Below are 27,557 nucleotides of genomic sequence, written 5' to 3' on the forward strand. Positions count from 1 at the left end.
ACCAGGCTGATTCTAAAGCCAAGAGAGTGAGACGGAAAAATAAATCTTATGTTTCTGGAAAAGAATCCCAGATAGTAACACCAGCTGACTGGATTTAAGAGACTTGAGTGTGGTGAATGTAGTTTGGCTGGGACACATTTCTCTTCGCCTTCCCTGGATTTTGTGAACTGTAAATAATAGAATTTCGGGAGAAGGGAGCTGATGACTAAGGAATATCGAGGGGTTAATGAAGATCGAATGACGGGCTTCAAAGACAACTACTGGACAGTTTGAGACTTGGTGATTGTTGTTTTGTCTGTCGGATTGCGGACTGCATGCGAGTCTGATAATAGAGCTTGCTGAACTCAGGAGAAGAAGAAGAAAAATTGTCCCACGGTTCTATTTGACTCTGTATTTGCTGGGTTAAAAGTTAATCTTACATTATAATATTTGGATAAAGATTGGAGGGAGATCTAAGGGGAGGTTTATGATGAGGGGTTTGGATTGCTGATAAAATTGTGGAAATGGTGGAAGGATATTTAAGGGGTGATTATTGCAGTTAAGGGTATAGTACTGTCTATACAAACCCCAAAGCCTGAGATGGACTCCAGAAATTCAAGAGAACAAATGGAGACTGGCTCTGTTCAACCCCAAAGTTTTGGAACAGTGGTACAAGAAACAGAAAAGGAATGGCAGATTAATATGCGTAGGATAATAATAATAATAATAGGGTTTCAGCAACTGAATGAAAATCTTAGCAAAATAGAAGATTTGATGAAAGGGATGAAAGAGGGGACAGTAGATGCCAAACAAAAATTAAATGAAGCTGTACAAACTTTGGAACCATATGTATTAGGCATGACTCCAGGTAACATAAATGGGATAGCGAGTTACCCAGTGACCTATGCAGCTTCCAAAATTAAAAAGCATTATGTCAAAAATCTTAAGGAAGCAGAGATACTGAAACCAGAGAATCTTATGGTGAAAATATGAGAAGTGGAAAAAATGGATATTCTGTCAGATGGGCTGAAAGACTGTTTAATTCAAAAGGAAACTGAACGATGGGATATATGGTATAAATGGCAGCAGTTACCAGACAGTGTTGGAGTAACATAGAATAAAACTAAAATTAAATGATAAGATAAAAGAAGTAGGGTAATCAAACGGTGAAAAAGGAAAAAGTTGATTTGTATTTGTAATATGAATTAATCGGATGATGGTATATTTTATGTTCTCCTATCCCCCAAACCCTTTTCCCCTTTTCCCTATTCCCCCCTTATTTTCTGTATTCTCCATCCCTGTTCTTAAATAAATACTTAAAAATGAAAAAAAAAATACTGGAATGTCCATCACATACCTAGTTTTGATACATTAAAGTGTGAGAATACTGGTTTGAGATACAGGCATCCAGGGTGGATTTGATTTCAATCAAATTGATTTAAATCACAATTTAAATTAAAAAATTAGATTTCTTACAACTTAAATTTTTTTAAAAAATGATTTTAATCAATTTTATTTTTTAAAAATCACTGATTTTTATCCACCCCAAAGGCATCTGAATATAAGTAGTATTCACAGGTAATGTGTGGAATGAAAATATTTTTAAAAGGCATTATGTTCACTACGTAGTGTGAAGCAGCTGCTGCCAGTTTTTGTTTGTTTGTTTCTTAACAATAATTGCATGCAGTGAAGTTGATTCCAGCTTCTGGTGACTTTATACAGGGTATTATAGGTAGAGGACTCAGAAGTGGTTCACCATTCCCTTCCTCTGGGAGCACCCTGAGACTGTGCAGCTTGTCAAAGGCTACAAAGGATGGAAGCCAGATATTAGTTATTGATTTATCTGGGAATGTCATCTGTGGTTTCTCAGGCAAATCTGAGAATCACAGTTTGCGTAACAGAATAATTAAGCCACTGAACAAAGTACTATCAAAAAAATTATCAACAGACATGCAATAGGACTTTGCTTGTTCCTATGTTTACTTTCTTGGGCTCCACGATCACTGCAGATGGTTACAGCAGCCACAAAATTAAAAGATGCCTGCTGATTGGGAAGAAAGCGATGACAAACCTTGACAGCATCTTAAAAAGCAGAGACGTCACCTTACCAACAAAAGTCCGCATAGTCAAAGCTATGGTTTTTCCTGTAGTGATGTATGGAAATGACAGCTGGACCATAAAGAAAGCTGACTGCCGAAGAATTGATACTTTTGAGTTGTGGTGCTGGAGGAGACTCTTGAGAGTCCCCTGGACTGCAAGGAGAACAAACCTATCCATTTTGAAGGAAATCAACTCTGAGTGCTCAATGGAAGGACAGGTCCTGAAGCTGAGGCTCCAATACTTTGGCCATCTCATGAGAAGAGAAGAGTCCCTGGAAAAGACCCTGATGTTAGGAAAGTGTGAAGGCAAGATGAGAAGAGGACGACGGAGGATGAGATGGTTGAATAGTGTCATCAAAGCTACCAACATGAATTTGACACAACACCGGGAGGCAGTGGAAGACAGGAGGGCCTGGCGTGCTATGGTCTATGGGGTCATGAAGAGTCGGACACGACTAAACAACAACTTTTCCCTGGCTCATGACTTTGCGCAAACCACGGAAATTTAAAAACAAACAAAACAGAAAATTCCATGGGACAAATTAGTTTTGGTAGTATTTTTCATAGAAGCAAAAAAAAAACAGTTATGAATATGAAATTATGTCCTTCTCTTTCAAGACTTACAGACAGAAGATAATCTAAATAGTGCTACAAGATTTTGGTGAAATCCATTGGATTTGCTCTAAATAAAACAGATGTTTTTCTTTTATGAGCTATGATTAATACCTTTTTTCTTACGTTTTGGTAATGACCAGAAAAGCACAGACTGCATACTTTGCATAAATAAAAAATTCTGTCTGTTTATCTGTCTACTGGTTAAAATTGCTAGATGATTTATACCAAATTTGGAGGATAAGTTTGGGATGATTTGACCTTTTAATAATAATTCTATTCTTTAAAAAAACAACCCTCAAGTTTATGAATGTGGAATATTGTACTTTTGTACCAACAATTCAAAAAGCCAGGAAATGGCCTGATACTGCTGTATAATATTGTGCCCACATTGCCAAGAGGAAAAACGATGGGAAACTTTACATAGCAAGGGGCAACTTGAGCATAGACAGCACCAATGACAGCAGGCAAGATGGTCTACAGCAGTGTTTCTCAACATTTTGTTATAATAGCCCTTGTTATAATAGCCAAGTAACCTGCAACCCCCACTACATTTGTATAAAAAGCCATTTTAATAAGGTAAAGAAAACCTGTCCCAATATATTATTAAAAGAGAATAGAATAAATCTTGAAAACCATTTGCCAAAATACCACCAAATTTGTCACAGAGTAAGAGAAAACTAAGGGATGACGTGGCGCTGCGGGTTAAACTGCAGAAGCCTCTATGCTGCAAGATCAGAAGACCAGCAGTCATAAGAGTGAATCCACGCAACAGAGTGAGCCCGTTGCTTGTCCCAGCTCCTGCCAACCTAGCAGTTCGAAAGCATGCAAATGTAAGTAGATAAATAGGTACCACCTCGGTGGGAAGGTAACAGCATTCTGTGTGTAGTCGCGCTGGCCATGTGACCACGGAAACTGACTTCGGACAAAACGCTGGCTCTATGACTTGGAAATGGAGATGAGCACCGTGCCCTAGAGTCGGATACGATTGGACTAAATGTCAAGGGGAACCTTTACCTTTACCTAAGAGGAAACTGTGTGCTACAACTGCGTACAATTTGGTGTTGATCCAATGTTTCATCAGTTTCAAGGTTATAATTTTTTGTTTGGGGCACTGCCATTGTGTGAGCTGCCTTACAGAATGCTGATTTGCTCTGATGCACAATATATACAGCTGTATTCACATGCAGCAATAATAATAATAATTGTAGAACTGCTGAACTGGAAGGACCCCTATGGGCCATAGAGTCCGGCCTTTGTCAAGCAAGGAATCAAACTCCCAATCATTGGCTCTGCGGCCAGAGATACCTAAACCACAGAGTTATCCAATACTTCTCAAAATTTACTACATGACATACATATGGGGGCATCCTAATTAGTTTCCCATAAATTGTTGGATAATTTTTCAACTAACTTGGTAATTAGGTTTGGGATAATCTGACTTGAAATGGTGTCTTATGGGCCACGTTTGAAAATCATTTGGGGGGTTCAAGGCATCCAAGTGATTTTTTATCTTAAATGGCTGGATGGATTTTCATCAAATTTGGAGAGTATCTTTTGGGTGGGGTGATTTGAAAGATGGCTACATGGTTATTTTGTAGCCAACAGTCATGTAACACATCATTTTAAAGATTTTCTTGAGTTGAGTTCAGAAATTTTTATGCTTATGGCTTTAGGAGACATCAAATAATGTTCATTAGCTGGGAGACATATTGGCTGGGAGATTCTGGAAGTTGTATTTTTTGGAGAAGCTAATTGGGTAGCAAGATGAAGAGAAATGGTTGGAGATGGAGACCATGGGAAAGAAAAGGGCACAGAAAAGAGAAAGTGCACTATGGTGAGGGTGAAATTCATGGGATATTAATGATGGACCCACTGGCAACTAAAATAGATAAATTAGCATCAAACTAGAAAAGTACAGAATTCAAATTCTGTTCTCCTATTTGGGAAAAGCCTAACATGCAAGCACTGAAAACAGGACATAAAAGTCAGCTGTGTTATAATCTTCAAAGTTGGCTTCAATGCAGTCTATACTCCAGAATGTACAGCTGCTGCACATGTACATAATTCTGTCCTACATCAATTACAATGCTTGAAGTTGGTTCACAACTATAACACCAATCTTCAGCCATTCCCAGCAGTATGTAAATGAACAGAGACCAGTTACAAGAAGAGATGGGTGAGGAGAGAGAATGATATAGCAAGGGCAACTTGCCAGAAAGAGCTGAAAGAAGCACACTGATACAGAACTATGCCCAAATCAACAAAGTGCCTTATTACTTGAAATAATACTTTAAATGCAAAAAAATTAAAAACAAAAAAACAGAACAAGCAAAATAAAACACAATCTAATATCACCAGAATTCTATGTCACAGATATCAGTTTCAGTACTAGATGAATAAGTCTTAAGCACTCTACTAACTACTGAAGGTTTTAATAAAAGCTTTTAATAAAAGCTTAAAATAGGAATGCACTTGACAACTCAAGACTAATTTACTCAACAAACTCTACTAAAGTCAAGCACAAGAGTTCAACACAAGAGGTTTATAAATGATAGCAGAGTACCAGGAGATAATTCTAACTTCTATTCACTCTAGAGTCATCAGTTACATGTACTTTTTAACCTTTAAAGCTGAAATGTTAACTTATCATCAGTTAATGAATTTATGTTTCCCTTTCACCAGCATCAATCAACTCAAGATATTTCCCACTGTTAGTGAATTAGTGTTAAGGCTCTTGGGAACATCAGTGAAAGGGTACTGCCATCTCTCTTTCCAGGTCATAAAAAATAAGCCAGGAATGAGGCCTGCAAATGGGATTTCTACCCATTCTAATCTCTAAAATAATGAAAATTGTGGTGCTAAAAAAAGAGGTTACTTACCTGTAACCATAGTTCTTTGAGTGGTCCTCTGTGAATTCACACATATGGGTATTGTCTGCGCCTGCGCTGACTCTCTCAGAAGATTCTAGAGCAGGCTTGTCCAACCCGCGGCCCGAGGGCCGCATGCAGCCCAGGTCAGCTCGTAATGCGGCCCAGTGCAATTTTGTATTTTTAAAGAAATTCCAAAGTTTCAAGTTACACTGCCCATGCTTGCAGTCGGAATGTGGCTGGGGCATGTCACAACAGTAGAGGGGGGGAGGGGGAAGGAGTGGGAGGGGAGGGGACGGGGGGGCTGTGTGACTGCATTGCGCCGTCCCCGTCAATAGATGGACCCCCTCCCGGCCCCATAAAGCCACCGAAGTTGAAGCTGGCAGCCTCTGCTGTCTTGAGATCGCAGCTGTTGGTAAGCGCGCTTGGAGCGGGGCTGCAGAGGACAGCTAGGGCTGCCCCCCCATGCGGCCCAAACCAAATGTATGTGTGGCCCAAACCAAATTTTCATCTTCTAATGTGGCCCAGGGAAGGTGAAAGGTTGGACACCCCTGTTCTAGAGCTAAAAGTAACAATTTTATGGTGTGATCCTCCACGAGGTATATGCTCCTCCCACCCACCATCTTCCCCAGTTCCTGAATTTTATCCACCGGGTATGAATGAAAGAATTAATTAATTATATAATCAACCCGTGACGGATAGAGGGGTAGGATGGGCAGGTTGTGTGAATTCACAGAGGACCACTCAAAGAACTATGGTTACAGGTAAGTAACCTCTTTTTCTTTTTCATGGCCTCTGTGAATGCACACATATGGGTGACTAGCAAGCTGCACTTACCGGTTGGTGGGTTGTCACGGTAAGAAGGATGACAGGACAGCTCTGCCAAATGCAGCATCTTGGCATGCTCTGATGTCCGGGCGGTAGTGCCTGACAAGCATGGACGGTGTGGACCACGTAGCGGCACGACAGATGTCAGGAACCTCGGTGCCACGTTGAAAGGCAGTAGAGGTGGACAGCGCCCTGCTAGAATGAGCTGTCAAATGTTCTGGAGGGGATTTCCCCAACAGGCTGTAAGCAAGGGAAATAGTCTGTACAATCCAACGTGCTATGGATTGAGAGGAGGCTGGGGCTCCTTTGTGTGGGCCGTGAAAGCAAAGAAAAAGTTTATTGGACTTTCTAAAGGCTTTTGTCCTTTCCACGTAGAAAGCCAGGGCACGTCTGACATCGCGATTATGGAGCATATGTTCTAGGGGCGATGAAGGAGACTTGAAGAAGCAATGTAATATGATAGGTTGGTTGTGGTGGAAGTCAGAGACCACCTTCGGGGAAAAAGAAACGTCAAAATAAAGAGTCACTTTATCGGGGTGAAACTGGATAAAGGGAGGATCGGCTCGAAGAGTGGCGAGCTCACTAGCCTGTTTGGCTGATGTGATTGCAACAAGGAAGGCCGATTTAAGGGTCAGGAATTTGAGGTCGATGGATGCCATGAGCTCAAACGGAGGCCGCATCAAGGCATTGAGAACCAGCTGCAGTGACCACTGGGGGGTGATACGTTGTTGAGGAGGGCAAATGTTGTTGAGCCCTTTGAGGAACTTCTTGACAGTTGGGTGAGAAAATAACTTGGAGGAGGGAGAATCATCCGGCTGGTGGGCCATAATGGCTGAAAGATAAACCTTTAATGTGGACTGGGAAAGGCCGAAACTGAAGAGATGCAGCAGGTAATCGAGCAGAGTCTTCAAAGAGACAGGTATGGCAGGTAAGTTATTGTCATGAGTATATTTTAGAAAAGACTTCCATTTATTTTCATATAGGAGGGTAGTGGAAGGTTTTCGGGCTCGAAGAAGAACCTGCATCATGTTGGGAGTATCCTCCAATCCGCAAGACTGAGAGAGGCAATGTCTGGGTAAAGAACGAGGCCGTGGTCGAGCGAGAGGAGATCTGGGCAGAGAGGAAGGCGGAGCATGTCTGATGACATCAAGACCAGGTGAGTGAACCATGGCTGGCGGGGCCAGTACGGGGCTATCAGGATCGCGTTGGCTCCGTCGTGTCGGAGACGGACGATTACTCTCTGGATTAGAGGCAGAGGGGGAAATACATAAAGGAGATCTCGAGACCAGTCCATCAGGAATGCATTTCCCAGAGAGTTGGTGTCCCGTCCTGCTCTGGAGCAGAATCGGGGACATTTCTTGTTGGCATCGGGTGCAAAGAGGTCTAGTGAGGGAGTGCCCCATCATCGGCACAGGTGCTGAAAGATGACATCATTCAGAGTCCATTCGTGCATTCTCGTAGGTAGCCAACTGAGCCGGTCTGCCAAGGTGTTGTCGTCGGTGGAGATATGGACGACAATAGGGAAAACATGGTGGGAATAGCACTACTCCCAGAAGTCGGCAGCTAGGTAGAGCAGAGAAGGGGAGTGGGTACCTCCTTGCTTGTTGACATAAAAGAGAGCAGTGGTGTTGTCTGTTGCTAACTGCACTACCTGACCTCGGATGAGGGGAAGAAAAGCATGGAACGCTTTGATGATTGCCAACAGTTCCAGGTGGTTTATGTGAAGTGGCAGTTCTTGATTTGACCAGAGTCCATGGAATGTGTGTTGAAGGCAGTGCGCGCCCCACCCCGTGGGGCTGGAGTCGGTCGTGACCTGTATGGAAGGTCTGAGAGGTGAGAAAAGCCTGCCGATGAGAAGGTTGTCAGGGTGAGTCCACCAGTCGAGCTGGGAGGCTAGTTCTGGTGTCACCTGTAGTAGGGTAGAAGGGAGATCTGTTTCGGGATTGAACAGGGAAAGGAACCATGCCTGCAGGGATCTCATTTTGAGCCTGGCATATTGGACGACGGTCGTCGTTGATGCCATGAGCCCGAGGATGTGTTGGGCGTGATGCGCCGAAACGGAGTGATGTGCTTGGAAAAGGCGGACAGCCTTTTGGATTTTCCTGATCCTGTCTGGAGGCAGGAAGGCTCTTGCACGGAGGGAGTCTATTTCCATGCCTATGAACTTGGCCGTCTGCTTTGGGATCAAGTGCGACTTCTCGAGGTTGATCTTGAGGCCAAGATTGTGAAGCGTATGGAGCGTTGTGTCTCGTGCTTTTATGGCATCGTGGTACGATGTCGCCACTATCAACCTGTCGTCAATGTAGGGATAAATGTTTGCTCCCTGTAGCCGGAGGAAGGCAGCCATCGGTGCCATGCACTTGGTGAAAGTCCGGGGAGAGGTGGAGAGCCCAAACGGGAGGGCACAGAATTGGAAAGCAGTGCCATTGAAATGAAACCGGAGGAATTTCTGATGATCCGGATGAATGGAGATGTGGAAATAGGCATCCTGCAGGTCGATAATTATGAACCAGTCTCCCTGCGAAAGCAAAGGGATAATAGAGTCCAGTGTAAGCATGCAGAATTTGGGGGGGGGGGATATGAAACGGTTGAGGTGAGTGAGATCAAGGTTGGGGCGGAGGCCTCTATCTTTTTTAGGAACAATAAAGTATTCTGAGTAGAAACCGTTGAGGGAGTCCGAAGCAGGGATTGGAAAAATGGCATGTTTCTGGAGAAGCTTGGAAACCTTGTCCTGCAGAGCAAAGGAGTAGGGGGTGTATCGAATAAACCCCAGCGGGGGTAATTCGGAGAATTCTGTGAGGTAGCCAGATGCTATGATGGATAGAACCCATTTGTCTGAGGTGATGGATTGCCAACGATGGAAAAATAAGGCCAGTCTGGTACAGTTCAGTGGGTAAAGAGGAATGTCAGAAAAGGCAGGCATAGGTAGTTGTCAATATTGCTTACCCTTTCGTTGTCCTTTACGAAAGGATTGACGCTGCCGAGGTAGGTTTTGAGGCCGGTATGATGCCATCAGAGGTTGAGGGGCAGGGAAGGACATGTCGGTTTGATGGGGACGATACTGTCTATAAGTCTGGAACCATTGACTGTGGTACTGTTTGGGATCAAACCGGCCCGAACGGTAGAAGGGCCGTTGGTAAGAGGTAAATGGCTGAGCCGAATAGGAGCGCACAGTTTTGCGCTTCTTATGAAAGTCCTCCATGGTATAATCGGTTGTGGAATTGAACAGGCCAGTACCATCAAAGGGTAAGTCCTCGATTCTGGACTTGGTGTCATCAGAGATCGTGGAGGATTTGAGCCAGGCATGGCGTCGAATAGAGATGGAGGTAACCAAAGTTTTAGAAGCGGCCTCAGCGGAGTGTCGCGCCGCAATCCTCTGATACTTGGCAAGAGAAATGGCTTGCGAATGGATGTTGATGAGCTCAGATCTCATGGGTTCAGGACATGAGTCAATAAGAGGAAGGACCTGATTCCAAAGATGACGTTGAAAGGCGCACATAGTTGCCTGGTAACTGATACTCCTGAGCAAAAAGGCTTGCAGAGAGTAAATTCGTTTTGCGATTGTGTCAACTTTTCTGCCGTCTTTGTTGGCAAGGGTAGGCTTGGACCTAGCCTGGGTTCAGGCCTGACTGGATTCGACGATAACAGAGTTAGGCACTGGATGTTTACTGAGGAATTCGGCATTGACACCGTAGGTCCTATAGAGGCCATTGGTGCGGTGAGAAATCTGCATAGTAGAAGGAGGTTTTCCCCAAATCTTTAATAAGTTGAAGGATGGACTTGTTAAAGAGGAGACTCAAAGGAACGGGACGCTCCTGGTTGATGTCATCGAACACCGGGTCGGCATCCGCGGACGAGGGCTGTTCGGTGTCGAGATTCAGGGCTTGTGCCATTCGGAAAATAAGCGTAGAATAGGAGGAGAAATCATCCGAGGTGGACGAAGCATGGCTCCCCTCATATCTGGGATTGGAGGGGGAAGCTCAGGCTCATGGGAGGACTCAGAGTGTTGTGCCTCCAAAGATGCAGGGGAGTCTGGGGATGAAGGGTAGTCTGATGGACCAAAGCCCAGGGGAGCTTGGTGCCGTTGGATAGGCATGCCTTCAAAGAGGCCTTGAGATGGCATTGGGTCTGGCATCGATGGTGCAGGACGTAGGGGTACAGCTTCATGATCTCTGTCTCACATTCAAGTTAGAGGCATTGGCTTAGATGGGGCAGGAGGGCATACAGGCAGAGCTGAGGCTGTGGGGGCCAAAGTGGGTACGCGGAGGCGATTCGAGTCCACGAAAGGAGCGGCATAGGGAAGTTCCAGCATCATTCGGGGCCGTTTAACCTGTTCAGGCTGGTACCTGTCTGACGCCAGATGAAGGGGTCAAAATGGTATGGTACCATTGGAAAAGGGCAAAAATCGCCTTGCGATGACACGGACCTCCGCGGGGAGAGGTGCTTTCGTTTCTCCTTTCTCTTCCGTGGAGGTGAAGGGGGAACCTCCAGATCGGATGCCGAGTTTTCAGCTGCCTGCCCTGAGTCAGGGTTGGAATGGCCTGAGGCCAGGCTGGACTGTGGTGCAGCCGCGTTGAGGCCAATGCTCGGGGTTTGGAGTGGCATCGTGGGGGGGGGGGCGCGACATCATGGGCTTCATCTCCATCCGAGGCCAAGTCAGGGGCTTCTCTGGATGATTCCTCGAGGATAGAGGAAGGCAGAGAAGGCTGAGGGGGTTCCACTTGGGGAACTTTGTCCTTTATAGGCCTCTTAGGGGCAGGTTTGGGCTTTTTCTTCGAGCTTGCATCATGTGCTCGAGACTTCTGAGGGCAACTTGTGCTTACCAGATGATTTTGCTTTCTCAACAGTGTCCTTAGCTGACAGCACAGAGGTAGAATCAGAAGTAGACTGGCCCGCTGGAAATCTATTGGCTGAAAGGGCAGGAGATCTAGCCACTTCCGAAGACGAAGTAGGAGGATTCATGGCTGTTTGCCAAACGTAAGACCAGAGTCTTTGGAGCCTCTGTTTAAGTGCCGGCTTGGTTAAATTTTTACAAGCAGGACACGAATGGGTAGTATGTTCCTCACCCAAATAAAAAAGGCACTGGCTAAGACCGTCCGAAAGTGCGATTTTATTCGCACAGGTCGTGCACCTTTTAAAAGGAGATGGTGAGGCCATAAGCAAAGAACTGGGGGGGAGGGGGAAAAGAAGGGAATAAAAAGACCGCGGGAAGCCGATTAGACAAACAAAAGATGCAGAGGATCACTAAGTAGGTAATTGAAAGTAAAGATAAACAAACAAAAGCTCAAAGGAGCCTAGAAAAATAGCCAAAAGGCAAATAGCGAAGCGCTCAATCTTTCCTGAGAACTGTTCAGCTCGGCGGAAAAAAGGAACTGGGGAAGATGGTGGGTGGGAGGAGTATATACCTCGTGGAGGATCACACCATAGAATTGTTACTTTTAGCTCTAGAATCTTCCGAGAGAGTCAGCGCAGGCGCAGACAATACCCATATGTGTGCATTCACAGAGGCCACGAAAAAGAACAAGCTAAAGCAAGGGAACCTTTTGGTTCAATGTTTTAAGAGGATGAGCTGGAGCTGGCTACCAAGAATAAAGCAGGCAGATAAAAGTTACTTCGGCCGAACAAACAATCAGTATTAAAACCTTTTCTTTGTCAAACTGCAAACAGCAGAAAACATGAAGCTTGATTTTTTCCCCCTTAGTTATAGCCTGACCACAGAGGATTGTCTGCAGACAAACGCTAGCTCTGTGGGTTGGAAATGGAGATAAGCACCGCTGCCTAGAGTCAGAGCCTAGAGCCTAGAGTCAGACACGACTGGACTAAATGTCAAGGGCAACCTTTACCTTTATATCCTGAAAGGCCATACATGTTTAAAATGAAGTATTTTACTAAATATCAATATGTAACTTTTCTTTCTTTCTTTATGTTTTCATACACAAAACAGGAAAGTATCAGGAAAAATCAGGAAAAGGCTGCACGGTCACAGAACGATACAAATACAAGACCAGGTGATACATTTAATCGACCATTAAGAATATCAAACAAAAGACAAACAGCGAGCTTTTGATAACTTCTATAACAAGTTGAAATCTTGGCGGGGCGGGGGGAGATTGCTGACTGTCCTCTGTTCATCAAGGAACCATTATTAGCTCAGGTGCCCCAATATGTCATGCACAGAGAGTGTTAGTTAGAATGTTAGTGGGGAAAAGAAATAAAATGCCAGAGAGAGAAGAGGAGGGAGAATGAGTGTGGTCCATTTTAAGAAAAGACTGCAAATCAAAGTGTGGTCTTATTGGTATTTATATTACAACAAGTATATGTGCATATATAAGGGAAAAATTAATCATAAGTAAAGTTTCATGGTAACATGCTAAGGAATTTGAAATACTGTTCTCATACTCTATTTTTACTTTTTCACTCAGATTTTTTTATTCCTTTGTGTTTTTCTTAATAAAACTCTCATCTGCTTGTTATTTTATAGAGAGCAGTCATAAGATAATATGTCCACATATCGACATGGAACTGAGTAGAATGTAGATGGACATTGTTGCCCTGCAAGAGACGAGATTGCCAGTCTCGGGATCTGTCAAAGAAAAAAACTTCTCATTCTTCTGGCAGGGAAAACCATTGAATAAGATCAGGGAATATGGTGTTGGCTATGCAGTCAGAAATACTCTTCTGAGATCCATTTGGCATTGGAAAGATGAACGAAAAGGGCCAACACTTGCTAGAGTTTTGCTGTTACTATGGTGTCAGCAACACATTCTTCAGCACGAAGCTTCAACACAGAGTTTCTTGGAGACATCCGATCCAAGCATTGGCATCAGCTTGATTTGACCCTCACTAGACGTTCTAGCCTTCCTAGTATTACAAACTGTGAAAAAAGAGATTGCATCACACAAAAAGGGAAGGAAGACCATGTATTGACATCAGCAAGACTCGCGATCAAAGAAAAGTGGGGGAATTTGCCCAAGCGCTTGAGGACCCCCCCCAGGTCCAGCTGATGCAAATGCACCTGAACGATGGGAACATTTCAAGAACGCTGTTTATAACACTGCCTTGTCCACATTTGGCAAGAAGACAAAAAAGACGGCCTACTGATTCAAAGCCCATTCGGAGGAGTTGATTCCAGCCATCAAGGAGGAGAGCTCTGGCAGCAAACAAAGCCTGTCCTGGTGTGTCCAACTTGCAAGTTCTTCGAGCTGCTCGTAGCAAAGTCCAACAGGCTGCCAGGAGATGTTCTAATGATTAATGGCTTCAGCTCTGCTCTCAGATACAGATAGCAACAGACATAGGCAACATCAAGGGAATATATGACAGTATCAAGTAGGCTTTAGGTCCAATACAGAAGAAATCTGCTTCATTGAAGTCTGCTAGAGGCGTGATCATCCAGGACCAAGCACAGCAGATGGAACGCTGGGTGCAGCTCTACTCAGCTATATTCCAGTAGTAGCCGAAGAAGCATTAAATAACATTGAGTGCCTGCCTGTCTTGGAAGAGTTGGACAGTGAACCAACCTTAGCAGAAATAAAAGCGGCCTTAGATTCCCTCGCCTCCAGCAAGGCACCTGGGAAGGATAACATCCCTGTTGAAGTGCTGAAGTGCTGTAAAGAGATCATCACCACCAAACTATATGAAGTCTTTAGTCTTTGCTGGAGGGAAGGTGGAGTACCACAGGACATGAAGAATGCAAATATTGTCACATTGTACAAGACCAAGGGAGACAGGATGACTGTAATAACTACCGTGGCATCTCTCTTCTCAGTGTTGTAGGGAAGCTGCTTGCCAGGTGTTGTACTGAAGAGACTCCAGGTGCTTGCAAGACAGAGTCTATCGTGAATCATAGTGTGGATTTCAAGCTAATAGATCCACCACTGACATGGCATTCTTCCTCAGACAGTTGCAGGAGAAATGCAGGAAACAACAACAGCCGCTCAGAGTGGTACCGACTTACCAGATGGGCGGGATACAAATCAAATAAATAAATAAATAAAATAAAATAAACAGCCACTCTTAGTGGCCTTCATATACCTTACAAAAGCATTTGATCTTGTTAGGAGGGATGGCCTTTTTAAAATACTTCCCAAGATTGCACGTCCACCTCGACTCCTTAACATCATCAGGACCTTTCATGAGGGAATGAAAGGCACTGTAGTTTTTTGATGGCTCAACATCAGATCCCTTTGACATCCGAAGCAGAGTGGAACAGGGCTGTGTTCTCGCACCAACTCTTTTTGGGATCTTTTTTGCTGTCATGCTGAAGCATGCCTTTGGAACTGCAACAGAAGGTGCCTATCTCTGGACTAGATCAGATGGAAAGCTCTTTAATGTCTCTAGATTGAGAGTGAGGACCAAAGTCTAACTGAAATGCATGCGGGACTTCCTCTTCGCCGATGATGCAGCCATTGTTGCCCACTCTGCTGAAGACCTCCAACAACTCATGAATCGTTTTAGCAAGGCCTGCCAAGACTTTGGACTAACAATCAGCCTGAAGAAAACACAAGTCATGGGCCAGGATGTGGACTCACCTCCCTCTGTTACCATCTCCACACAAGAATTGGAGGTTGTTCATGACTTTGTGTACCTTGGCTCAACGATCTCTGACACTCTCTCCCTAGATGTTGAGCTGGATAAACGCATTGGCAAAGCAGCTACCATGTTCTTTAGACTCGCAAAGAGAGTATGGCTCAATAAGAAGCTGATGACATATACCAAGATCCAGGTCTATACAGCCTGTGTCCTGAGCACACTCTTGTACTGCAGTGAGTCCTGGACCCTTTGTGCACGGGAGGAGAGGAAGCTGAACATCTTCCATATGCGTTGCCTCCAACGGATTTTTGGTATCACCTGGCAGGACAAAGTTCCAAACAGAGCAGTCCCAGAATGAGCTGGAATTTTTAGCATGTATACATTACTGAAACAGTGACGTCTACGCTGGCTTGGCATGTCGTGAGATTGGCTGATGTTCGGTTTCTGAAAGATCTCCTGTATGGAGAATTAGTGCATGGACGCAGGCGTTGCATCACAGCCTCTCCCAATTTGAAGAGACCCTTGTCCAGCAGGCCAACACAAAGAGGCAGTCATGAAAACAACAAAATCAGGGAGCTGGACAGGGGACAGATTGGATTTGTCTTCAATGTGGGATTGTCACTCTCGAATTGGCCTTCTCCACCACACTACATGCTGTTCCAAGTCCTTAATACAAAGCATTTTACCATAGTCTTTCGAGACTGAATGATGCCTAACTGATTACTGCAGATTACCCTCACCTGCCATGGAATATTACTATTGGTTCTGATGAGGTTGCTGAGGCTGATCCAGAACTAACCAATCCAAACAACCACAAATCACTTTCCAGAAAAGTTTATTCAGGAAAAATGGAAGAGTAAGCTTTTCCAAAGAAAGGGAGGAGAAATTATCTCAGAAGGAGCACAAATGATTTTAGGAGGAGCACACAACACACCCAGGTATCTCATAAAGTATACTATGTCCTGCTTTCTGCACAAAGTTAACTCAGAGGAAAAGGAGGGAAAGGCTTTGTGATTGCACACACTTAGGTGCACTGTCTTGCAGCCCAAATTCTGCCTCTCAGCATCTGTCATGAGTCTCAGTTCTTCTTTCTCTCTGAAGTAACTACAGAAAGGTTAGGAGGAATGGACTGCAGAGAGTGCTAATTTCTTGGCACACAAAGACTGAACTCACATGTCTCTTCTCTCACAGAGAGATGAAAAGAAGGCTCAAAGCAGTAATTAAAAGAGGTAATATGGAAATGGGGGAGGAGCAAGGATTTAACAGCAAAAAGGTTCTCAACCTCCTTCTTCTTGGAAGGAATCAATTTGTCAAGATGCACTTCAGCTTTAATTCAGATCAGCTTGCACTCTCCAGGGGCCTTTCCTCTATAACTGGCCCTGGCAAACTTACCCAGTTGTGAGGGCACCACTTCAAGCATTGATGAATGACAGGGTTTAAACACTACTTTAAATTTCAGCACTATTCCACAAAGACCACTGTGGGTAAATAAATGTTTGGCTAGATAGAGCTTCTAGCACAATTTGAACAGTAACTAGAAAAAGAGAATTTCAGGGAGGGACAAGGGGTTTCAGAAATACAGTAATGATGGAAAGCAGGTGCTCATGCTGTCCTTGCAATTAATGTGTGTAGGAAGGCATTTGGTCCATCTGTTTTACCACATTCTCTTGCCACAGTTCAATTATTTATTTATTTCAGATGTGGGACTGTTTCCCCCTCCCCAAAAATTAGAACAATTTTCTTTGAAACTATTTTGTGCATGTAAAGCACCTTGTGTTTACACAACTGAGCACTGAAGTCAAACTGTCATATAATTAAAATAAAGAAAAGAACAAGCAACAAACCTGGTGCAGAGAAATTTCCAACCACCACAAACAAACCATTCTAAACCTCTTTTTCTCTGAGAAATTCTGGCTCTTGGTAGAGTATGGTAATCGCTTTCATCATTTTCAAAGCCCTCCTCTGACATCATTAGGGGCATTTCATCCAAATGAGAGGACTCATCTTCAACTTGGTACCTGTTGGCATTAAACAAATATGAACATTAAAACTGAATACAAGAGGTTCTACCCAACATCTCACTAGTGGCAGCAAGTTAGACATTTCCCATGTCCTCTCATTCCTAAAGGAGCCCCAGATTCTCCAAAATGTTTCATAAAGATTTACACAACACTCCTAAGGATCTGTAGTGCTGGGCATAAAGGAGCAAGGGTGAAATTCCGAATATTAGTTAAAAATACACTTCATGAACAGAAGCTCTACATACTGGCAAAAAGAAGTGACAGATAAAACTCAGTAAGAAAGAGAGGCAGCATTCTTTAGTAGTTATGTATGCATGTACACGATGCATTCAGGGCATTATAAAGAAGCACAACAAACAGTTTAGCTACCTAAATGATCACAGGATTCCTAGGAAGGACAAAGAACATGCCTGTCCAGTATGCTCTCATGAGAATTTTTGCTATAAAATTATGACAGCAACTTAACCAGTAACTAGTGCTGTTTTATAAACATATCTGTTTAATTAACAAGCAATTTCAGCTCTTCATTTTCTTATTACAACAATATATTTACACATTACAGAGCAATGCAGTTCAGAGAGAACAGATGCTTCGCACATAGAAGGTGCCACGTTCAATCCCTCCCTCTCTAGCTTGCGGATAGAAGAAAAACTTTCCTGAAACCTGGACATCTAGAGCCAGCCAGCACTAACAATACTGGGCTATGTGGAGCAAAAGTTTTATTCAGTATAAGGCAATTGCCTATTTCATATACAGTATAAGTAATAAGTGACATCTGACGTAAAATTCACCTATGAATAATAACAGCTAGCAATAAAAGGTAGGCTTACCAATGACGTATCTCATAAAACAAATTTTTATTTTTTGCCTCAATTTATGTTAAGCATTGTAACCTATAGATCTACAGGGTCTGAAAAATTTATTTACTCTTTTACAAAATCTAAATGTATTGGACTTTTACTTCACCACTGCATCAATAATTTTTTTCTTACATTTTTATATTCTTTGTAATATACATTACACCATCCACATCAGTATTTTTTTCATTAAGGTCTATAAGTACAGTAGAGATGAGCACAAATTAAGTTGGCCTGAGCTGATGAAATTCATCAGTGTAGCACCACAGGTACAACACGTTCCCTCTCCACATCCCCTGACCAACTGCCCCACTCACCAGCCTCCGTGCATCAGCCGGGTCGTCCTCCTTCACTGGCTGCCCAGTCCAGGAAGAGCTTAGGCTTCCCTTTTCTGCATCCTCCAGCAGCCGACCACTCAGATGAGGAGGCAGGACAGCAATTCTCCCTGTGCAGCCATTGAGTGGTCAGCTGCCAGAGGAGCCAGGAAAGGGAAGCCTGAGCGCCTTCTCAGACTGGGCAGCTGGCAAAGAATAACAACCTAGGTGGTGTGTGGAGGCTTGTGAGTGGGGCAACCGGCATGGGGTGGGTCTCTTAGTCATCCTTTGAGACAGGTGAGATGTACTCAACAGAAAGTTTTGGAAAAAAATTCACAGAGTCTACACAACCTTCCTTTAATTCTGTAGTCCCAATTATATTCTTCTCAATGAGGTTCTTTTATTCAGGTAAGACTCCTTTCAAGAAACAGAAAAGGAGGAAGCTGATAGAAATAACCATCATCCATTTTGTTTGTGGGGGCTTCTGCTGGATCACAGTAGTAGAATCTACTGTTAGATATTACTTCAAAACTTTTAAGTTCCTAATTCTCTGCATTCATAGGACATGTACATATGTTTATTCTGAACCTTGGTAAATCATGAAAAACTGATTTAAAATGAGGTATTAAGACCCAGAAATGTATAACGTTCACTATCTTTTTAAACTGTTAAAGGCAAAAAAAAATCACAAAAAAATGCAAGTGCACAAATTTACACACTTCAGACAAATTAATCTTTTTAAACTTTATTAGTTATCAAGTTTTTCTAATTCATTATAGACACGTGTGTTATACTGCCTAAAACTCCTCTAATCATTAGTTATGTTCCATCAGACTGAAACTGACTTATAACAATCCTAATAGAGCTTTCAAGGTAAGTGAGATATTTAAGGAATGGTTTTACTAGTTCTAATCCCCCAGTGAGTTTGCACAACCAAGAATCCTGGTCTCTAAAATCCTAATCTATCAGTCTATCTACTACGCCATGCTGGGTACCACCTCAAATCCAGTACAGTGGTACCTCGCAAGACGAAAATAATTCATTCCGCGAGACCTGTCGTCTTGCGAAATTTTCGTCTTGCAAGGCGAGTTTTCCCATATGAATGCATTAAAATTTAATTAATGCATTCCTATGGGCCAAAAAAACTCTGAAAAAGTCACTTACCAGGTAGGGAGCTGGGGAAGCACCATCGGAGGACTAGAGGGGGTCCCCTGCAACCGCGATTGCCACTTTCAGAGGTCCCCCGGCAGTCCTCCGATGGTGCTGGGCAAACCTTCCCCAGCACCATTTTTGAATTTCCCACCCTTTTTCCATTCGGAGCCTTGACGAGCACCATCGGAGACAAGCCTCCGAATGGAAAAAGGCAGGGGGAACGGACGGGAAGTTCAAAAATGGTGCTGGTGAAGTCTTCAGAGCCTTGCCCAGCTCCATCAGAGGACTGAGTCAGATTTCCTGGGCAAACTGGTAACTGGTGATGAGACATGGATCTACTGTTATGATCCTGAGACAAAGGAACAGTCTAAAGAATGGAGGCACAGTGGTTCCCCCAGGCCAAAGAAGTTCCGAGTGCAAAGGTCGGCGCAGAAGCAAATGGCAACAGTTTTTTTGGGATTAGAAGGGAGTTCTGTTGGTGGACTACCTCCAACAGGGTTCAACCATCAATGCAAAATATTACTGTGCTTTATTGACGAAGTTGAGGCAAAATATCAAGGAAAAACATTGAGGAAAGCTCCTGTTGCATGACATCCTTGTCACACACTGCAGGTGAAACAATGGCAAAACTAACGTACTTAGGCTTTCAAGTGATACCCTATTCTCATCTGGCTCCTTCTGACTATAATCTGTTCCCCAAACTAAAAAAAAAAAACCACCTAAAGGGACAATGATTTGGGAGTGTTCTGGAGGCAACTAATGCCACAAATGAGTGGTTACACCAGCAGTCGGAATAATTTTATTTGCAGGGACTTAAGAAACTGCAGAATGGATGTCGCAAGCGCATTGACTTCCTGGGGGAATATGTAGAATAATGTGGCAGTTACAGCTTCCTAGCTCAATTTTTTTCTGGGAAAGGCTCAATAGTTATCAGCATCTTCTCGTATCATAGATTAGGTAGGTAGGTAGGTAGGTAGGTAGGTAGGTAGGTAGGTAGGTAGGTAGGTAGGTAGGTAGGTAGGCAGGCAGGCAGGCAGGCAGGCAGGCAGGCAGGCAGGCAGGCAGGCAGACAGATATAGATAGATAGATATAGATAGATATAGATAGACAGACAGACAGACATGTATATTTGCAAATATTTATATTATCTATTTCATTGCACTAAGTTTTTTTAAACAGAGTACAACGTTTTACAAATTGAAGAAAGCAACTGTTCATTTATACGGGACACTGTATTGTATAAATCTGTGACAATTCTGATACAATTTCTGTTTTGCTGCATTTGCTTCTAAGCTCCCCATTACACAAGCCATGCAGTTAGGTATAGCTTTTGTTAGATTTCCTAACCAAACAACTCCTCTTGCATCTTTTCCATGTTGACACTGGATATAACCCATCTGTGCTGAAAACTGCATCTCTATTCATATGTTATAATTTAGATAAATATACCATATATAAAGGAGAGTGCCCTAGCAGCCTCTATCATCACTTCCATCACCCACCTAGACACTGAGGACAAGTCTGAAAGGGAAGAGAACCATAGTCTGTGTGAACTGTGTGAACTTCATGTAAACTGAACAACTAGAAAAATCAGAGTCCTGAATGTTATGGAGAGTATTCACAGACAACATATCTCTTTTCAGATGCTTCATGCTCAATATGAAGAAGGCATAATGAAAACAGGAAAGGAAATGGTGGTCTAGAGCAGTGGTTTCCTATCTTGGATAACACAGGTGTTCTTGAACTGCAATTCCCAGAAGCCTTCATCACAAGCTGTGACGGCTGGGATTTCTGGGAGTTGTACTCTAAGAACACCTGGGTTATTCAAGCTTGGGGACCACTGCTCTAGAAAACTCTCTTCTACACACAGTGAATGTAACTGAATTATAACACCTGAACAGAGCTTCTATGTTCCTGATCATCAAAGCTGTTCTGATGTTAGAGAAAGAAAATTATTCGTACCCCTTACAAAAACATGTTATAATTTGTTCAAAAAGTTAAGTCTTGGCATAAGCTATAGAAATACAGTACACTAGCTACAAAGATAACAAACAAGTATCATGTTTAGTAACTTTGAATTCAGCCTCTGAACTGGCAAGCAATTTATTCTTCTCCGAAGAGCAATCTTCCTATTGTGTTAAAATTTTTTACCACAGTATTTAAAATCTGATGAATAATGGATTTTATAGGGAAAATCTCAATTTCTTTGCAATCTACTGTCATGTACATTTAATTGTCTGAGAAGCTATTTTTCATGAGTGACAAATCAATTAAGTGAAAAGCTAGAAACTTTTTATAAAATAATGGTGCTCTGAAAGCAACATGAATAAGTTAGAATGCAAAACACAGCACTTGTGATACTAAATCAGATATGAGACAGGTATCTTTGAAAAAAACCTGGCTTCCTAAAGAACATTAATATTAAACAACTTGTAAACAAAAACAGTAGCAGAAAAAGAAATTAGAATAACTACTTTAAAATTAACTTCTATATAAGAAACTCTTGTGAACATTATCCAATAGTCTCTTCAGACTTTGATGGCTTGTAAAAGGAATGAGTAAGTGAATGTGTGCATTAGGTTTTAGTTGCATTTTACCATGTATTGTTTAAATCATATTTACATTCTCAAAGTTCTTTTCTTTCTTATCAGTACACAAACCTCATAAGTAAAAGCAAACAATAGAATGCATTTGTAAATATCTTCTTCATGAAGAAACTAATTCTGTTCTTCTGGGTTGAGAGCTATACTCAGATGCCTCACTCTGTCATCTCTGAAAAATTACGAACATGCATGTTTGAAATTTATTTATGCATTACTAATATTTTAATTCACTGTGAAATCTTTGCACTGTTCATTCATGGTACATCAGAATTTCTGGTACAGTGGTGCCTCGCATAACGAGCACCCCGTTTAACGAAAAAATCGCATAGCGATGGCTTTTTTGCCATCGCTTTTGCGATCGCACTATGATCTTGCCTTGCTTTGGGATTTTTTCCCCATAGGCACCATTTTCCCCCAGCTGAGCGGCGGGAGCTTTGAAGCCCCGCCGCTCAGCTGGGGGAAAATGTCGGCAGTGGGCTGCAGCCTCGGAAGGACCCAGAAGCCACCGGCCCCTGCCGACAATTCCCTTCCGAGCTCTCAAAGGGCCCCCTCCGATATTGGAGAAAGCCCTTTGAGAGCTCGGAAGGCTCTCAGCGGCGGCGGGGGAAGGGTACGGGGGTGTCGAAGGAAGCGTTCCGGACACCCCCACCCACCCTGTCCCCGCCGCTGGCAGCCTCCCCGCGCCGCCTACCCCGGCCGTTCTCGGACGCCTGGAAGTCTGAGAACGGCTGGGGAAAGCGGCGCGGGGGGGCTTCAAGCATCGGGGACAGGGTGGGGTGGGGATCCAGAAGTCCGAGAACGGCCTGGGTAAGCGGCACGGGTAGGCATCAAGCTCCCCGATCCACCCCCCACCCTGTCTCGGATGCCGGTAGCCTCCCCGCGCTGCCTACCCAGGCTGTTCTCGGACACCTAGGTGTCCGAGAACGGCCGGGCTAGGCAGCGCAAGGAGGCTTTAAGCGGCGGGGACAGGGTGGGGGGAATCGGGAAGCTTGAAGCCTACCCGTGCCGCTTACCCAGGCCGTTCTTGGACTTCTGGAAGTCCGAGAACGGCCTGGGTAAGCGGCGCGGGTAGGCATCAAGCTTCCCGATCCACCCCCCACCCTGTCCCCGATGCCGGTAGCCTCCCCGCGCCGCCTACCCAGGCCGTTCTCGGACACCTAGGTGTCCGAGAACGGCCGGGCTAGGCAGCGCAAAGAGGCTTTAAGCGGCGGGGACAGGGTGGGGGGGGAATCGGGAAGCTTGAAGCCTACCCGCGGCGCTTACCCAGGCCATTCTCGGACTTCCAGAAGTCCGAGAACGGCCTGGGTAAGCGGCGCGGGTAGGCTTCAAGCCTTCCCGATCCCCCCCCCTGTCCCCGATGCCGGTAATCTCCCCGCGCTGCCTACCCCGGCCGTTCTCAGACACCTTGAAGTCTGAGAACGGCTGGGGAAAGCGACACGGGGAGGCTTCAAGCGGCGGCTGCAGGGTGGGGGGGTGTCCGCACCCAACCTCCCCCCACGGCTTGGATCCAAGCCTTGGGGGGAGGCTGGGAGGGTGGTGGGATTGGGTAACCCCCTTGGGTAACCAGCGGCGGGTGGGATCCAAGCCCGGGATGCCTGAAAGGCATTCCAATCCCACCACCCTCCCCCCGCTGCTTGCATCCGAGCCGCGGCGGCTACCCCAGCCATGGCCGGACTCTAGGGAGGGAGAAAACCAGATAATCCGTTCCAATTGGAACGGAGTAACCAGTTTTCAATGCATTCCTATGGGAAGCGGTGCTTCACATAACGATGTTTTCACATAACGTTTTTTTTTCTGAACCAATTAACATCGTTATGCGAGGCACCACTGCATTTCTTCACTGTACTCACAATAGAATACTATTTTAGGTCACCACCTCCCTCTGTGATAACTTCTTTCAAATTCTACATGTTCTTCCCTTCTTGAGCCAATGGGATACAATACGGTACTTTCTGGGAGTTGTAGTGCTTTAGGAGGTGCCCTCTACAGAGCCTGATGGGCAACATGACTAGGGCTCCCAAGAAGCAATGCAGCAGCTTCCTTTAAAAAGAACAAAATCAGCAACAGGAAAAAGGAAAGCTGTAGGATCCCATGATGCTGGTGAAATCACTCAAAACCCCTTCTCAAGGTGGTGGTGGGGCTAAGGTAAAGGTAAAGGTTCCCCTTGACAATTTTTGTCCAGTCGTGTCCGACTCTAGGGGGCGGCGCTCATCCCGCTGTTCAAGCCATAGAGCCAGCGTTTGTCCAGAGACAATCTTTCCGTGGTCACATGGCCAGTGTGATTTAGACACGGAACGCTGTTTACCTTCCCACCGAGATGGTACCTATTTATCTACTCGCATTTGCATGCTTTCGAACCGCTAGGTTGGCGGGAGCTGGGACAAGCAACGGGCGCTCACTCCGTCGCGTGGATTCGATCTTACAACTGCTTGGTCTTCTGACCCTGCAGCACAGGCTTCTGCGGTTTAGCCCACAGCGCCACCACGTCCCCATGGTGGCGGGGCTACAGTGTGCTAATTTGGGTTTCTGGACTAGGTCCAAAAACACATAAGAACACATCCTAGCACTGCACTGCATATAGATGCATGCCTTTATCCCATGAAAAATGATATTCACTTTACAAATACTGTGCAAGTTCTATTTTTGCTCAACCTCCCACCCCCAAATTAAATAATTGAAATGTGAGTATTCCTACAATAAACAATTTTTTCAAAGCTAACATAATCTTAAAATTCATAAATTATAAGCATTAAATTTAGATTTTTTTGAATTATATGCAACACACATGTAATAATGAAAGTACTGGGCTCAATGTTCCCTCTAATTTTCAGCCGCTCGCACACACAACTCCCCACCACCACATGACTCTGCTCCCCAAGCACAGAGTTCCAACCGTGACAGAAGCAAAGAGGCTGGAAACACTCACTGTGGGTGCATGGAAGGGGAGAAATGCTGCAGGGAGGGAGTCACAGAACTTCATGCCCATGCAGCCATGCAACTTAGAGGGAATATTGGCTGGGATGTTATTATTTTAAGGGTTACAATATTCATGAATACAGTGTTAATCTTTACTTTTTCTATTACACTGCCAGTATATATATAATTATTAATTATAGCTGCAGCATTTCCAATAACTTTAGTAATGTCTCAAGTAATTACATACAGTGGTGCCTTGACTTACGACCATAACCCATTTCAGAAGATGGACATAACTAGAAATGGTCGTAAGTCAAGGCACCATTTCCCATAGGAATGCATTGAAATGCAATTAATCACCCAAAAAAATCACTGCAAGACTCATTGGAAACGGGATTAATCCCTTCCAGCTGAAGGGGGGGAAGCAATCAAGCATTCAAGACACATTGGAAATGCACAGAAAACAAATGGAGAAGATTAGAAATGCACAGAAAACAAAGGGGGTAGGTCAGAAATGCAAAGAAAAGAAAGGAAAAAGCAAGTGAACCATTCAGGACCCATCGGAAATGGGGGAAAACCCAAAAAGCAACCAACCCCCCAAAGACCCATCAGAAATGGGTTGGGAAACCAAAACACACACACACCAAGACCCATCATGGCACAGTAACATAACCCTCCCAACTCAAAACCACACTGCAAAAACATGCATAACAGTTTTAAAAAAGCAAAAACAGCACCTTAACTTACCAGGCAGCCCAAAGCTTCCCCGCAACCCCCCCACACACACACACACTCAGAAGGAGAAGAAGGCAGTCCCAAGCCTCCTCCAAGGCACACTTTCTAACTGCTGGGGCGAAAGAGCTACAAAGAAGCAGCCTTGTCGCCACCTACAGATAGAAATTTGAATTTCCCGCCTTTTTCTGTTCGTAAGTTGAAGCTCCGGTCGCAAGTAGAAGCAAAATTTTGCAGCCAGAGCTGGTTGTAACTCTAAAGGGTCATAAGTAGGGATGTTCGTAAGTCGAGGCACCACTGTATTTAGGATGAAAACTGTGCAAACTGAAGATCCAAATTTACCAAGTTTTTATTACAGTAAGTACTAGATTGTTTTAAAAAAAATCAATGAACTCTTTCTCTTCTATATTGGCAAAATTATTGTAAACCAATGTCACTCCTCTTGTTTGAGCATTCTAAACTTAACTGGAATAATGTGGTGTAATCCTGTCTCACAAGACTGGGCAAAATTGATAGTGTGAAATCTCAAACTGATGTATCTTGTTTTATTACTTCTTTTCCGAACAGTGCTAAGGGAAAAACAAGACACTATCTCTGCCTTGATCTTAAGATAAAGATACCATGAGAATTGACTGATATATTAATACAACAACATTGACAAAGCTTAAGTATATGAAACTAGAGAATGCTTACTATTTTTGTCTACGATTTAAGTACTTTGTTATCAGACAGAGATTCAAAAACAGAAAGATGTTTTTAGAGGTGTGGGAAGATAACAAAAAGGCCAGCAGTAAACATGAGCATGAGTCACAGTCCTGAACCTGAATAATAATAAAAACTTATTTGAGAATAGATTAGATAAAAACTCTAGCACATAGCTGTAAACTAGTACCTTTTTAAATGAGTTTTTGAAAGTGTCATATACTAAAAGTGAGTTTTAGAGAAGAAAAATATGTCAATCTGAAAAATACTTATTTGTTTTAAAATACTTTTATCCCACATTTCTCCTTTAAAAGGACCCAAGGCAGCTTACATCATTACAATAGAGCCTTTAAAGCTAACAACACTGAGTATACAAATACTAAAAAAAGATCAAATACCACACTAAAAAACAGTATACAAAAGCAATATCAAAACATCAAAATAAAGCAAGAACAAACTCTACATTCCAAATCTTTCTCTCCCACCTACTCCTAAAAGACCACTCTACACAAACTGCATCTGAAGAAGCAAGCTGGTGTCTATAAAGTTTGTGTCAAATAAAATTTGTTAGCCTTTAAGGTGCCACAGGACTCCATGTTGGTTTTTATGCAGAAATTATTTGTGCATAGGCAGTTATAAAATTGCATCTATACTGAATAAGTGAGAACAAATTCAGTCACTTTGTGCAAATTGTACATGGAGGCAACCAGAAGCCCATAGGGTAGCTGTCATCCTCAGATGTTCTGTCTTGTAGCCTATCAAGGATCCTTGTAACTCACCCAAAGAGTTCACCTTATTGCCACTACCAATTTTACTCAAGGAGAAAAAGCAAAACACTGCATATTGCATTGTCAAAACTAATGCTACTGTTGTTACAATCTCACCCAGAAACCAGAGCAACCTCTAGGAGATGCCATGCGTAACAGCAGGATGGATTTAAAAAATAACAATCATCCTTATTTTAAAAATAACATTGATTTAAAGCATGGTTTAAATGAAAAAATAATAATTTAAAAAATTTACATAATTAAAAAACCCAATTTTCAAAAAATTGAATCATGATTTAAATCAATTTGATATAAATCAAATCCACCCTTGTTGATATTTTATAATATGTCTACAAACATAGCAAACACTGTATATTATCTCCCTGCTTGTTTAACTTACATGCAGAATACATCATGCAGAAGGCTGGACTGGATGAATCCCAAACCGCAATTAAGAATGCTGGAAAAAATATCAACAACCTCAGATATGCAGATGATACCACTCTGACAGCAGAAAGTGAGGAGAAATTACAGAACCTCTTAATGAGGGTGAAAGAGGAGAGCGCAAAAAAATGG

The 27,557-nt window shown here is 43.4% G+C and overlaps 1 protein-coding gene across 6 annotated transcripts in view; it reads right to left on the bottom strand.

Moving 5' to 3' along the window:
- Positions 1 to 27,557, bottom strand: part of ATP9B (ATPase phospholipid transporting 9B) — a 230,711-nt gene that overhangs the window by 193,640 nt on the left and 9,514 nt on the right. For all 6 annotated transcript variants that reach the window (XM_078393510.1, XM_078393511.1, XM_020781634.3 and 3 more), the window contains exon 2: positions 16,762 to 16,935. In XM_078393510.1, the coding sequence (XP_078249636.1) occupies positions 16,762 to 16,935 (174 nt within the window). The remainder of the gene's footprint in view (positions 1 to 16,761; positions 16,936 to 27,557) is intronic.

This window comes from Pogona vitticeps, chromosome 4, assembly GCF_051106095.1.
Source record: "Pogona vitticeps strain Pit_001003342236 chromosome 4, PviZW2.1, whole genome shotgun sequence".
NCBI lineage: Eukaryota > Metazoa > Chordata > Lepidosauria > Squamata > Agamidae > Pogona > Pogona vitticeps.